Genomic DNA, 12598 nt, shown 5'->3' with positions numbered 1-12598 from the left:
GGTGCCAGTCCGGCCCGATGGGATTTTGGGGCGTGACACTTTCAAATAATAAATTATGCTCCACGGGCAAGAGTTGACACTACCACATTATATTATTTATGAGATATTCTACAACTCTCGTCTTAGAGACACGACTTATCTGAAGAATTTTCAAAGAACTTCGTAACAACAATTCATGCTTTTAAATTTGCTTTGATGTAAAAAAAAGACACCTTTGCAGATTATCCAAATTTTTATTTATTATCAAAATATAATAGAAGTTAAGGAAAAAAAAAAGATCAAACAAAATAGAGAAATAGAAAAAGATTGAGAAAAAAAGGAAAAAAAAATAAAGATCAAGAAAAAAGTGAAGAATTGAAAAAATTGAGAAAAATAAAAATGAGAGGAAAAATAAAAATAGAGTTTAAGAAAAATGAGGGAAAAGAAGAGAACTGAAAAAAGAAAAAAACGATCAAACAAAATAGAGAAATAAAAAAAGAGTGAGGAAAAAAAGCCAAGAAAAAAATAATGATTAAGAAAAAAGTGAAGAACTAAAAAAATTGAGAAAATAAAATATGAGAGGAAAAAATAAAAATAAAGTTTGAGAAAAATGAGGGGGAAAAACTAATAAAAATTTAAAAATAAAAGAAAAATAAAGGTTAAATACAAATGAATTAAAAAAAGAAATAGATAATGTTTGAGAAAAAAGAAAAAAGAGAAAAAAAATAAAGGATGAGACAAATGAATTAAAACCTGAAAATAAAATTAAAGAAAAAAATAAAAAGTAAAAATAATAAAATTAAAGGAAAATATAAAAAGTGAAAATAATAAAAAAATAGAATAATAAAATTAAAGGAAACAATAAAAAATGAAAATAATAAAAGATAGAATAATAAAATTAAAGGGAAAAATAAAAAGTGAAAATAATAAAAAATAGAATAATAAAATTAAAGGAAATAATAAAAAGTGAAAATAATAAAAAATAAAATTTGAGATAAAAATAAGTATGGAAAGTTTAAAAAATATATTTGAAGTGTAGAGGGGCAAAATGGTACTTGTACTATACTTAAAAAGTAAGGAAGATTATTCTTTAAAAATATTTCTTATTGGGATCAAATATTTAAAGTCACCTACATTTCTTATTGAGATCAAATATCTGAAGGCACCTATATTTGGATTTATGACATGAAATTTACTGTTATTTTTCCTTTGTATAATAGAGTGTCATGATTGGACAATACTAGTCTTAGCAAAGGCCCACTTAAGTTTACCAATGGTTCAGATGATGGTTTCTTTGGGGAAATCCCTTGAAAACTGAGGTAGCCCATTGGGCCGCCAATGGGTTAACGGACAACAGGCTTACAACAAGAAGAAGAAATACTTTGATGGTAAATTTTCTGTGGGCCTTTTGTATGCCCAAATCTTTACTCGTCCTCTTTACATATTTCCTGGCTTTTGGATTCTGGTCCTATGACATATTAAACTTGGGCAAGTGTTACTCCCATATCACTAGAATTAGGGATGGCAAAATCAACTCATAAATTATGATCTCCTAATTTATTTAAATTTAGATGGGTTAATAATCCACTTATCACACTAATTCAGTTCATTTGATACACTTAAGTCAACTCATTCAAATATTGAGCTAATATGCAGTTCAAATTAAACAAACAGATCAATAATTCGCTTGTTTATTAATTCAGTCTATTTTAACATGTCAATATCAATCTAAAAATGCTAATTTGACGCGACTAATAAGAACTTATGATGATAAAATTAACAACGTGTAATTGACATTAGTTAAGATGGTTAGTCTAGACGTCTTTCCAAAGTAGAAGTTGAGCGGCAGGAACGTAGGCCACGCTGCTAGCTTTTCCCATTAGTCTCCTTATGGCTTCCAAATCATCTGCGCGTCCATTCTCCTACCATTTATTATGGACATAAAAATCATTTGGGGGTTGTTTAGTACGGAGAAAAAAGCAAATTCATGCAAAGAAAGTGGCGTTTAATTTATATCAATAGCACAATTTACAATCATTAATCATTGGCACGTAGTAGTAAAAGAAAAATTCACCACCTGGGTTGTGGTGTAGTGGACGGAATGCTTCATCCTTAATTAAAGGTCGAGGGTTCGATCCTGGGTATGAAGAAAACTCTGTTGGGAGTGCTGTCACCTTAATGGGCCCTACAACACACGATCCGGATTAGTCGGGGCTCCAATGCGGGCACCATTTTTTTTTAGTTTTCTATCTGATGTTCGATGCCTGCATTGGAGCCCCGACTAATCCGGATCGTGCGTTGTAGGGCCCATTAAGGTGCGTTGTTGGGAGCACTGTCACCTTAATGAGCCCTACAACGCACGATCCGAATTAGTCGGGGCTCCAATGCGGGCACCGAACATCAGATAGAAAACAAAAAAAAAATAAAAAAATTCAGCAAGAACCAAGTAGTTTGACCTATACATACAAGTGGATAGAATTAAAACTATCCGAAGAAAATACGTAAATAAGCTTGATCTATGTTTTATTTTCAAAAAATAAAATATCGAGATATAAAAATATTAGTGCTAAATAGAGTATATTAGCAATCTGAGATTAGTTTAACAGTGCTCAATAAAGTGTATTCGTAATGTGAGATTAGTTGTGATGACATTATTTTTCTTCAATAACTGATTTGGTGTATTAAAAATATAACATTAATTGTCTAATAATTTATTTTTTTTAAAATATTTTTTTGCAAAAATACTCTCCATATTCTTTAGCTTTGTACTCTCTTAGGGACAATTATATATTTAATATATCTATGTATATAATAAAATTTCTTATATTGCTAATAACATAGCAATTTGTTAAAAAATTATACCAAACGAAAAATTAATAGTACCAAAAACAATATATACATTATTTTCTGAAATAGAGCGTACCAAACCCATCCGTTAGAATTTCAATGATAGCAAAAGGTCTTCAAAAGAAAAGAATAAAAGAAAATTACTGGTGTCTCGCAGCGAAACGTGATAGTGGCCGTTTAGTAATATTGATAAACACTAGGGGTAGTTCCATTTCCATTAAAGTGGAAATGTAATCACCGGTCAGAGAAAAATAAAATAGAAGGCCTTCCAACTTTCCAATTAAAAAAAGGATAAGTCGGTTTTACAAACTTGTTTTTTAAAAGAACTAAGCCTTTGAACAATTGAAATAATTATTGGATAATTACATTAGTTGTCTAAATAATTTCGCGCAGTTGTTGAACAATTTCTCTCAATTGTCGAACAACTGCTTCTAGTTGTCAAATAACTTTGGTAATTGTTCGACAACTATGTCTAATTGTCGAATAACTACCAAAATTGTTTTACAACTGAGACAAGTTGTTGAAACGAAAAAATTTAAAAAGAAAAACTCAAAAAAGTTTTATCCCTCCCACTTAATTTAAAAAATTTGAAAGACTTTCACTTAATTGACAACTTGTTTATCCTTTCTAATTGAAAGTCGTCAAGCAGGCCAATTTTTTATAAAAAATGATTGGAGTAAATTGTTTTCCCCAATAGCGTGTACCAACCCATCCCCATAAAATTTCAGTGATAGCAAAAGTGCTTCACCAAAAAGAATAAAGAAAATTACTGGTGTATCGTAACGGAACGTGAGAGTGGCCGTTTAGTAATATTGATTAGCGCTAGGGGTAGCTCCATTAAAGTGGGAATATAATCATCAGTCGTCCAGAACTCCGTGCCGGTACCCAAAAAAAGAGCATCCCATTTTCACATCCATTTTTCTACATTAACTTCATTCAATCTCCAGCAGCTCCATATTGGTTTTCTGTGGGAACCTTCGAGAATGTGGCGCTGTGTGTCGCGTGGTCTTCGCGCTTCCTCCAACAGATCCATCTCCGGTGGCGGCGCCCGCCATTTTCGCCGACTCTTCTCCTCACAATCTGTACGGTTCCTTCTATCTGTTTTCTTTGTCTATTGATTCGATCAGCTAATATTGAACCCCTCATTCTATCTAGTTGTTGAATCTCAAGATATTTTTAATTGATGCTTTTTTGTATTGAAGTTTGCTTGTAATCATTATCGGTTACCTAACTGTTTGTGAATTTTAAGTATTACTAATTGATGCATTTTGTATTGAAATTTGTTTGTAATCATTATCGGTGACCTAGATGTTTGTGAATCTTAGGAATTTTAGTTGATACATTTTATATTGAAGTTTGTTCTAATCATTTGAATGTTAGGATTTTTGATTGATTGAGTTTTATTTTTGACGTCTCATTAGGTTAACTACCTAGCTGTTATTGGATTTGATCTTCTTCTTTGAAGGTCTTTATGTTCGATTGTTGTAGATTCTTCGAGTTTATGATTAATCAACTTTAGCCGCAAAGCTCCTCTTTTTTAAAATCATTGTTTGCTTTTTTTTTTTTTTTTAACTTTTTTGATGATTATATATTTATTATAGTATGCTAAGATTCTGATGATTTTTTTTCGTCATGGTTGAATATTGTGTGTTGTCTAGCAGAATGTGGGAGGCTCGTCCTACACGGTAGTGGATCACACATACGATGCGGTGGTGGTCGGTGCAGGTGGTGCAGGGCTTCGAGCAGCAATAGGGTTGTCTGAGCATGGATTCAATACTGCTTGCATAACCAAGCTCTTTCCTACTCGATCTCACACTGTTGCCGCTCAGGTACCTGGATTCTAACTATTTGCCAATTTTAGTTTTTATTTTCTTGAACTAGGTAGATTTATTAATGGTTTACGGTAGGGAGGAGGAGACTCTGAATTTTAGAGGACAATATGTTGTACAAAGAACATCAAATTGTCTACACTAATTGGGACTCTTTGCTCATTGTTGTCAGGTTGTATGTTTATTCGTGGGCTGGGCCAACTAGACAATAGTCGTTTTATACTGAGTTTTCTTATTAATGATTAGAAACTTGAAAAAAGTTCACTGGATTTCTTTAGAAAGTTAAACTCATGACAATGGCAGTTGAGGTAGATTTGTGTTATAGTTCGTACAGAACTGTTAATAGCTGTATGTGTGGAGTATTTTTTAATCAAATGAGAAAAATTTGCTTTCATTATTTTCCCTTGCTCAATAGTATGTTATGGGTTTCCTCCACTTAAAGTTTTCTTCTTTTCTTGTTATCTGTTGAGAATGTCATGATGACACAATCTTGACCATACCATTTGAGGTATATTTGTGGTTAGAGTCTATTAGAACTGTGGGTTTCATTCATCAGCTCATTTTTGTGTTGTCTTGGGTTGGAATTTATAGTTGTTGTATTCCCTTCGCAATCATTGCTCGGAACTTGCTTAGGATTGACATTGCCGGTCTCCTTATGCATGCGTTATTATACTTGGCCCTTTTTGTTTTCGTTTTTTTGTTTGTTTGAAGATATTATTCTTGCTATTCTTAAATCCTTTTTGTTCATGTTTGCTATCCGCAAGTAACTTCCTTCCCTTCTCTAGGCAGACACAGTTAATCTGCATTTTTGTCTCTACACTTCCTGGCCAAGAACTGTTTAACTTAAAGAAACTGGAGAGAAACGCTGGTTTGCTATGCAGCTTATGGATCATAATTTGAAGTTTGATTGACCTTAAAAATAACAATTCTTATTGTGTGGATTATAGGATAGTTCATGTACTTGCTCAAGTTTCTGCTTCCAGACCTAATATACTTGTTATTTGCTTTGTTTGTGATTTTCCTTTGTAGGGTGGTATAAATGCTGCATTAGGCAATATGACAGAGGACGATTGGAGGTGGCACATGTATGATACAGTTAAAGGAAGTGACTGGTTAGGTAAGTTTTGTCTTGAAGTCGGATTTTCTCTATGTCTGTTGGCATCACTCAATACTTCTTTTGAATGAACCATGTGAAGGTCAAAGTACAGATTAGAAATTTGTGCAGCTTGGCAGTTATAGTTCGTACCTCTTACTTAGTCATGTTCCACTTCAAAATAGAACCAATTGCTTTCCAAAACTGTTCTTAATGGGCCAAACTTACTCGTTTTTTACGATACTGTATTATAAACTCTATGGCAAAGCCAATCAATTTCTTTCTTTTTAGAGAAAGGTATGAAGTGGCGAAAGGGTAGTGGGTTCCAATTATGGACCTTCGAAATTATGGCTTGGCGTTTTCCTTGTGTCTTATACATTGCTTTATCTCAATGCAAGTGTGTTGATGATTTTCCAGGTGATCAGGATGCTATCCAATACATGTGTAGAGAAGCACCAAAAGCAGTTATAGAGCTTGAGAATTATGGTTTGCCTTTTTCTCGAACTGAAGATGGTAAAATTTATCAACGTGCATTTGGTGGTCAAAGCCTGGACTTCGGAAAAGGTAATAAGTTGAGCACTTGATCTAGTGGTATTATCAACTCAATCTGACTCTTGTTTTTTCTTGTACAGGAGGACAAGCATATCGTTGTGCATGTGCTGCGGATCGGACTGGGCATGCTCTGTTGCATACTCTTTATGGCCAGGCCATGAAGCATAATACACAATTTTTTGTGGAATATTTTGCTTTGGATTTACTAATGAACAGTGATGGTATTATCTTGTACTTAGAAACTCAGTTCTATGTAGTATGAACATAAATACCCGCCTAGTGTGAAAATACTTAGACTTGAGCTGAATATTGTGAATAATCTAGCACATGTATACTAAAAAAATATCCTGTATTTCTTTTGATTTTTTAACATTTTCCTGATATGTCGATTGATTACTAAATGCAGTTGAAGTTATATGTAGTTTCATAGGTTCTCTTGCTCATTTTAACTGTCTCATTCTACTAATCAACTCTTCTCTGTCTTTTTTTAAATGCATCAACATTAGGTAGCTGCCAAGGTGTAATTGCATTAAATATGGAGGATGGTACCTTGCATCGATTCCGTTCTGCCAATACAATTTTGGCCACAGGGGTACTTACTGGTTAACATTAACCTCTACTTAGACTTCTGGATGTAGTAATGCTTTTGTAAACCTTCTCTTCTGTAAATGTTTGGATTAGGGCTATGGCCGTGCTTACTTCTCGGCAACATCTGCTCATACTTGCACCGGAGATGGTAATGCTATGGTTGCACGTGCTGGGCTTCCTCTTGAGGTCATTTTATTAATAACATCTTCCGACCATGTCAACCCACCCCCATCCCCATGCTATGGCACCTTAGTTAAAAGGATCTCTGCTATCTCTCCTTGCAGGATCTTGAGTTTGTGCAGTTTCATCCAACTGGTATATATGGAGCTGGTTGCCTCATTACTGAAGGTTCGTTTCTTATTCGATGCTATTAATAAGGGCAATAATTATATCATTTGTAGGTTACCTGTTTCAAAAAATAAAATATATTGCTTGTGCACCCAAGGGTGTGTTTAGTGGTCAATGAAGTGGGTTAAGAACCATGAGGCTCAGGTTCAAATCCTAGCAGAGACAAAGACCTGGTGATTTCTTCCCATTTCTTGTAGCCTTGTTGGACAGGTTATCTGGTACATTTTGTTGGTGAGAGGTGGCAGGTATCCCGTGGAACTAGTCGTGGTGTGCGCAAGCTGATCCTGACTGCACGGTTGTTAAAAAAATGAAAAAATAACTATATTGCTGGTCCAGTCTTCTGTCATCTGTTCTTCCTTATGTTTGTATTTCCCGATTTATTGAGTACTGTTTTTTCTTTTCTCTTTGGTGAGTGGTTTCTTGAGTTTAGTATTTAACTTTTCTGTTGACATATTCTTGAATTTCTATTTGTAACAAGCGCCTCATTCCATGTTTAGGATCTCGTGGTGAAGGTGGTATCCTGAGGAACAGTGAGGGTGAGCGATTTATGGAAAGGTACGCCCCAACTGCCAAGGATCTTGCATCAAGAGATGTCGTTTCCAGATCAATGACAATGGAAATTCGAGAAGGGCGTGGCGTAGGTATGATGTCATTGAATAAGCTGAATTAAGAAGTTTATTCTTTTAGCACTCTTGTAAGAGTCCTTGGTCTTTAACTTAAGTCACTGTGGTGTAGTAAAGATTCTTGGGGCATCAAATGCTCTGGTTGACCACAGTACTAGAATTTCAGGGGTTATTGCTTTTCTTATACTGGTTTTGCAATAGTGCTCAAATCGTTTGCTTTCTCTTTAATTTCTCTGGATGAATTGTGATGTTCATGATCTGTTCGGGGTAAGTAATTGTGTTACGACCATCATAGTGAAAGTCTGAAATGTCAGATCTTTATTTTATTTAAAGTATTCTATCCGAATCATCTCTTGCTTCTGTCTGACTTAGACGTCATAGTTATTGTTAATTTTGTTCTTGAGCATCATCATATAGGCATGAATATACAAACTCGAGTGATCCTCCAAATATAGAAGCTTGTAAACTCTTGTGATTTGTTTGTTTGAGGTGTGTTGTTCGTCTTCAAATCTTAGGATTGAACTGCGCTGGTGTTTGATGGACAACTTGTATTTGTCAAACTTTTTTCTGGGGATTGCAGATGTTGGTACAGTACGCACTCTGATCATTATGGATGTTCCTGGCATGTGTTCAGGATGAACCCCTGCCCTGTTTCCTCTCCCTTTTCTTCCTCTAAAGTGGTCACGGCTGCTGGACCTTTTTCAAATGTCTGATATTGTTGTCAAACTTTCAATAGGGCCATTGAAGGACCATATCTATCTTCACCTCAATCACTTGCCCCCAGAGGTCCTTAAGGAGAGACTTCCGGGTATCTCTGAAACAGCTGCCATTTTTGCTGGTGTTGATGTAACTAAGGAGCCAATTCCTGTTTTACCTACCGTGCATTATAATATGGGAGGAATCCCAACTAATTACCACGGAGAGGTGTGAAAAATTAGTTAATCTATTTTTTAACTTTTGTTTTTCTTACCTGCTCTATTTTGGAGGTGAAGCTCTTTTTTTACATGTTTTGTTTGGCAGGTGGTCACTATTAAAGGGGATGATCCAGATTCTGTGGTCCCTGGACTGATGGCTGCTGGTGAAGCAGCATGTGCATCTGTTCATGGTGCCAATCGTCTTGGTGCAAATTCTCTTCTAGATATTGTTGTTTTTGGGAGGGCATGTGCTAATAGGGTTGCGGAGATCCAAAGACCAGGTTAGAGAATTTGTTTATCTATCGCCACTAACCTTTAGGCATGCATAACATGTTTAAGATTTCTGAACTTTCATTCCTACAGGTGAGACACAGAAGCCACTTGAAAAGGATGCTGGAGAGAGGACCATTGCATGGTTGGACAAGATTAGGAACTCAAATGGTTCATTGCCCACCTCAAAGATAAGGCTGAACATGCAAAGAGTTATGCAAAACAATGCTGCTGTCTTCCGTACACAAGAGACATTAGAGGAAGGTAGGAAGAGGATTTCATATTTTTTTAACTTATTTGTATCATTATGTCTTGGGGAGGTTTCTTTTTTTTTTTAAATATTTGGAGACTTTTATCAGCTGAGCTGACTATTTTGTCTGCACCCTTTTCCCCCTGCTGTGGTTACAGGTTGCCAGCTCATTGACAAAACATGGGAGAGTTTCCATGATATTCAGTTGAAGGATAGAAGTTTAATATGGTATTATTGGATGGGGGAGATTATGAATCGTATCAGTAGGTCTTCCTTTTCCTCTTGCTGTTTTCCTGAATTTCCTTCTATTTTGAATTTGTAGGAACTCAGATCTTATAGAGAGTATTGAGCTGGAAAACCTTTTAATCAATGCATGCATCACCATGCACTCGGCTGAGGCAAGAAAAGAAAGCAGAGGAGCTCATGCTCGTGAAGATTTTACGGTCAGTTTAAATTTCTATCGTTTTGAATCAGTTACTAGTCCTCTCTTCTTTTTTTCCTAATGGATGACTTTTGATGGTTTCGCAGACAAGAGATGATGAGAATTGGATGAAACATACTCTAGGGTAAGTTTCTTTTACAGGACTTTGTTTTTTTGAAGCATGAAGATGAAATTTAAAATTTTAAAATTTAAATTTTTTGTAATTGGTCTTTTATGTAAAAATGTACTTTTAAGCAATGTAAATGTAGAAGGACAAATTAGAATGTTAAAATATGTGTAGCAGGTGCATTTAAGCTAAAATCCTAGAACCTAGTTTCTCCATTGACGCTAGAAGATGTTTTGCTATTGTTAAAGAATGGATCTTGGGCCTAACTCAATTTCAAAAGTTAGCTCATGAGGGGAGGATTGTCCAAGTCCATATAAGAAGATCAATTATCCATCCCTTTTCCGATGTGGGATACTTAACACTCCCTCACACGCCTAGGCCTCGTTAACTGGAGCGTGGACAATATAATATGGGGGCCCAACATCGGTGAACAAAGATTTGGGATGGTCCTGGCTCTGTACCATGTTAAAGAATGGATCTTGGGCTTAACTCAACCTCAAAGCTAGCTCATGAGGGGAGGATTGTCCAAGTTCATAGAAGAAGATCAATTACCCATCTCTTTTCCGATGTGGGATACTTAACAGCTACATCATAAGTTAATCTTGATGAGCAAGATAAAGTCAAGGAAAAATACAATTTTTGAGAGAAGAAATGATAATTTCTTTTGGAACAAAGGGTTTTGACTGGCAAGCCTTGGAACATTGTAACAAAAGCATCAGAATGTTACCTCTTGTTAGCCAAAAGACAATATATTGATACTAGTCAGCCCTTAGAGGCCCCCACCCTCTCTAACAAAAGGCTGCTCAAGTTTATGTGCCACATTATGCATGAGAATCAAACCTGTCTTTGCATGTCTTTGACTGCGCATAAACAGAACACATATATGTTTGGTTTTCTTTAGTCATGTTCTCCCTGTGGATCATCTGCAGCTCCCTTCTATGTTGATTATTTGATAGTTAGCTGTAATGGTTTGATTTGGCTTCAAGCAGTTCAAAATGTGGACTGTGTGCTAGTAGCCTTGTTGTAACCTGGTGTAGAACCCACCTTCAGAAACTACTATAATCAAATTGTTATGGTCAAGCCAGTCAGGTGGTCTCAATTCCAGTACTTTCGTTTTACCTATTATTTGTGGTACTTTGGTTTTCAATTTTCTTTTTTCCCTGGTTAGCTATTGGTGTTTGTCTGCTGTAATCTTAAGTAGTTGTGTTTGAAGTTTGTAACTCGCCTCTTCCGGAATGTAGTATCAGCCTAGATTTCCACAGTTTGCTCCTGTTGTGGTGATTTAAGTATTCTCCAGTGCTCTTATTGTGGTAAATGCACTCCAACGGTAAAAAAGAATCAGGAAAGATGCACTCTGCTTAGCGTTCAGCTTGTTAACAAAGTTTATTTATATGCAGATATTGGGAGAACGAGAAAGTTCGGCTAGATTACAGACCAGTGCATATGAACACTCTCGATGATGAAATTGAGACGTTCCCACCAAAGGCACGTGTTTACTGATATACTCATCTACAGGGGGATGTTGGTCAGGTGACGTAGAAGTTGGTAATAAGGATTATCCAAGGTTGCAATAAATCACCCAAGTTGTGAAATTTTGGCAATAATTGTTGATTTATTTGTGCGATGATTTGTAAGCAGCCTGAAGTGTTCATAAATATTAGAAGCAGAACACTCTGTTTTGTAATCAGGGAAGCAAGGCTTCTTCTGACTTTCCGATACTGTAGAAGATGGCGTACTCACTTGTTTATGCTCTTATATACTCGTGGTTTGACATGATTGGAGACGTTATCTCTTCTAACACTGATGTTTTCTTAAAAATAACTCTGTAAGCCAGTGTGCGGTTTTTGTTATCTAACGAGACATGAGTCAACTTCTTTCGACGTGCGAAAGTGCCTCTCAGTTCTCATGGTTTACAGTCTATTGCTGGCCTTCCTAATAAACGTTTATTCTGACTTTGGTGAATGCTTTTTTTATCATCTTACTGTGAACGGTGTGTAGAGGATGATATCACTTGTTAAGGGTTGTTGAGTGGGTGGATAACTGGGTTTTAGAGTTTGTAGCTTAGAAAACTATTATATCCTTGTGAACGCAGTTGACCTGCTGTTGACGTATCTAAATGTTTACGTCAGACATTTGTGAGTAGGCTTGTTTTGATGCATAACGAGAAAAACAATTTTAAAATTTTATTTTAACTGACGTTGATGTATCACAAGAGATTTAGTTGTCCCATATTATGGCACTCTTTACCTTAGTTCCAATTTGTATTGATCTGTGGCAGACCAAATGAGGGAATGCACTTCCTAGGAGTGGGTATTTCAGGGTAAGTTGCTACGTACGGAGTATTTATTATTTTTCGTCCTGATTTTTCGAAACATATTCACATTGAAAAAACAATTTTTTTTGAGTTGGACTATTGGTCTGATGCAATGTTGTTGAAATGACATGTGGGTTTTATTCTCTTTTAGTAAAAACATTGATGCACTCCCCTGAAAATGGTTTTCACCATTCTGTCTTAAAATTACCAGTCACAGCACACTGGTAACTTAGCTAGCATAAATAGTAACTTAGCCCACAGTGGGTTATTATCAGTTACGCACTTCCTTAAGATGAATCTGTCTAAATCTAAAAGCAATGTTAATTAAAAATCGAGAAATTAAGATCTTCTGCCCAGTTACAAAATGAATAGAGGAAAATGATTTTTGCAAGTCTCATGCACGTAATATGAAGGTTTCTTATAAAAATGATATACATTGTTCA

The 12598-nt window shown here is 35.6% G+C and overlaps 1 protein-coding gene across 2 annotated transcripts; it reads left to right on the top strand.

Annotated features, from left to right (window-relative positions):
* Positions 1-3435: 3435 nt before the first annotated feature.
* On the top strand, positions 3436-11721 carry LOC107859955 (succinate dehydrogenase [ubiquinone] flavoprotein subunit 1, mitochondrial). 2 transcript variants are annotated; one of them, XM_016705124.2, is made up of 16 exons: positions 3436-3908; positions 4488-4655; positions 5685-5772; positions 6166-6312; positions 6381-6521; positions 6807-6892; positions 6982-7074; positions 7173-7236; positions 7734-7877; positions 8596-8783; positions 8880-9054; positions 9137-9307; positions 9452-9521; positions 9616-9736; positions 9822-9859; positions 11239-11721. In XM_016705124.2, exons 1-16 carry the CDS (start codon positions 3810-3812, stop codon positions 11339-11341), a joined length of 1896 nt encoding a protein of 631 aa, XP_016560610.1. In that variant the 5' UTR covers positions 3436-3809; the 3' UTR covers positions 11342-11721. The 2 variants fall into 2 exon arrangements, with proteins under 2 accessions (XP_016560610.1, XP_016560609.1); XM_016705123.2 differs by having other exon boundaries at positions 3492-3908; positions 4485-4655.
* Positions 11722-12598: the final 877 nt, after the last annotated feature.

The sequence above is a fragment of the Capsicum annuum genome, chromosome 2 (assembly GCF_002878395.1).
Source record: "Capsicum annuum cultivar UCD-10X-F1 chromosome 2, UCD10Xv1.1, whole genome shotgun sequence".
Classification (NCBI taxonomy): Eukaryota; Viridiplantae; Streptophyta; class Magnoliopsida; order Solanales; family Solanaceae; genus Capsicum; species Capsicum annuum.
The sequence above is the reverse complement of the archived record's forward strand: the minus strand, read 5'-3'. Positions and strand labels throughout refer to the sequence as shown.

Bases quoted from the DNA above. Each gene is read 5' to 3' on its own strand.
- LOC107859955 (XM_016705123.2), top strand. From the start codon at position 3,810: ATGTGGCGCTGTGTGTCGCGTGGTCTTCGCGCTTCCTCCAACAGATCC. The intron at 4,656-5,684 runs GTACCTGGATTC...TTTCCTTTGTAG, and splicing joins CTCACACTGTTGCCGCTCAG to GGTGGTATAAATGCTGCATT. The intron at 7,237-7,733 runs GTTCGTTTCTTA...TTCCATGTTTAG, and splicing joins TGGTTGCCTCATTACTGAAG to GATCTCGTGGTGAAGGTGGT.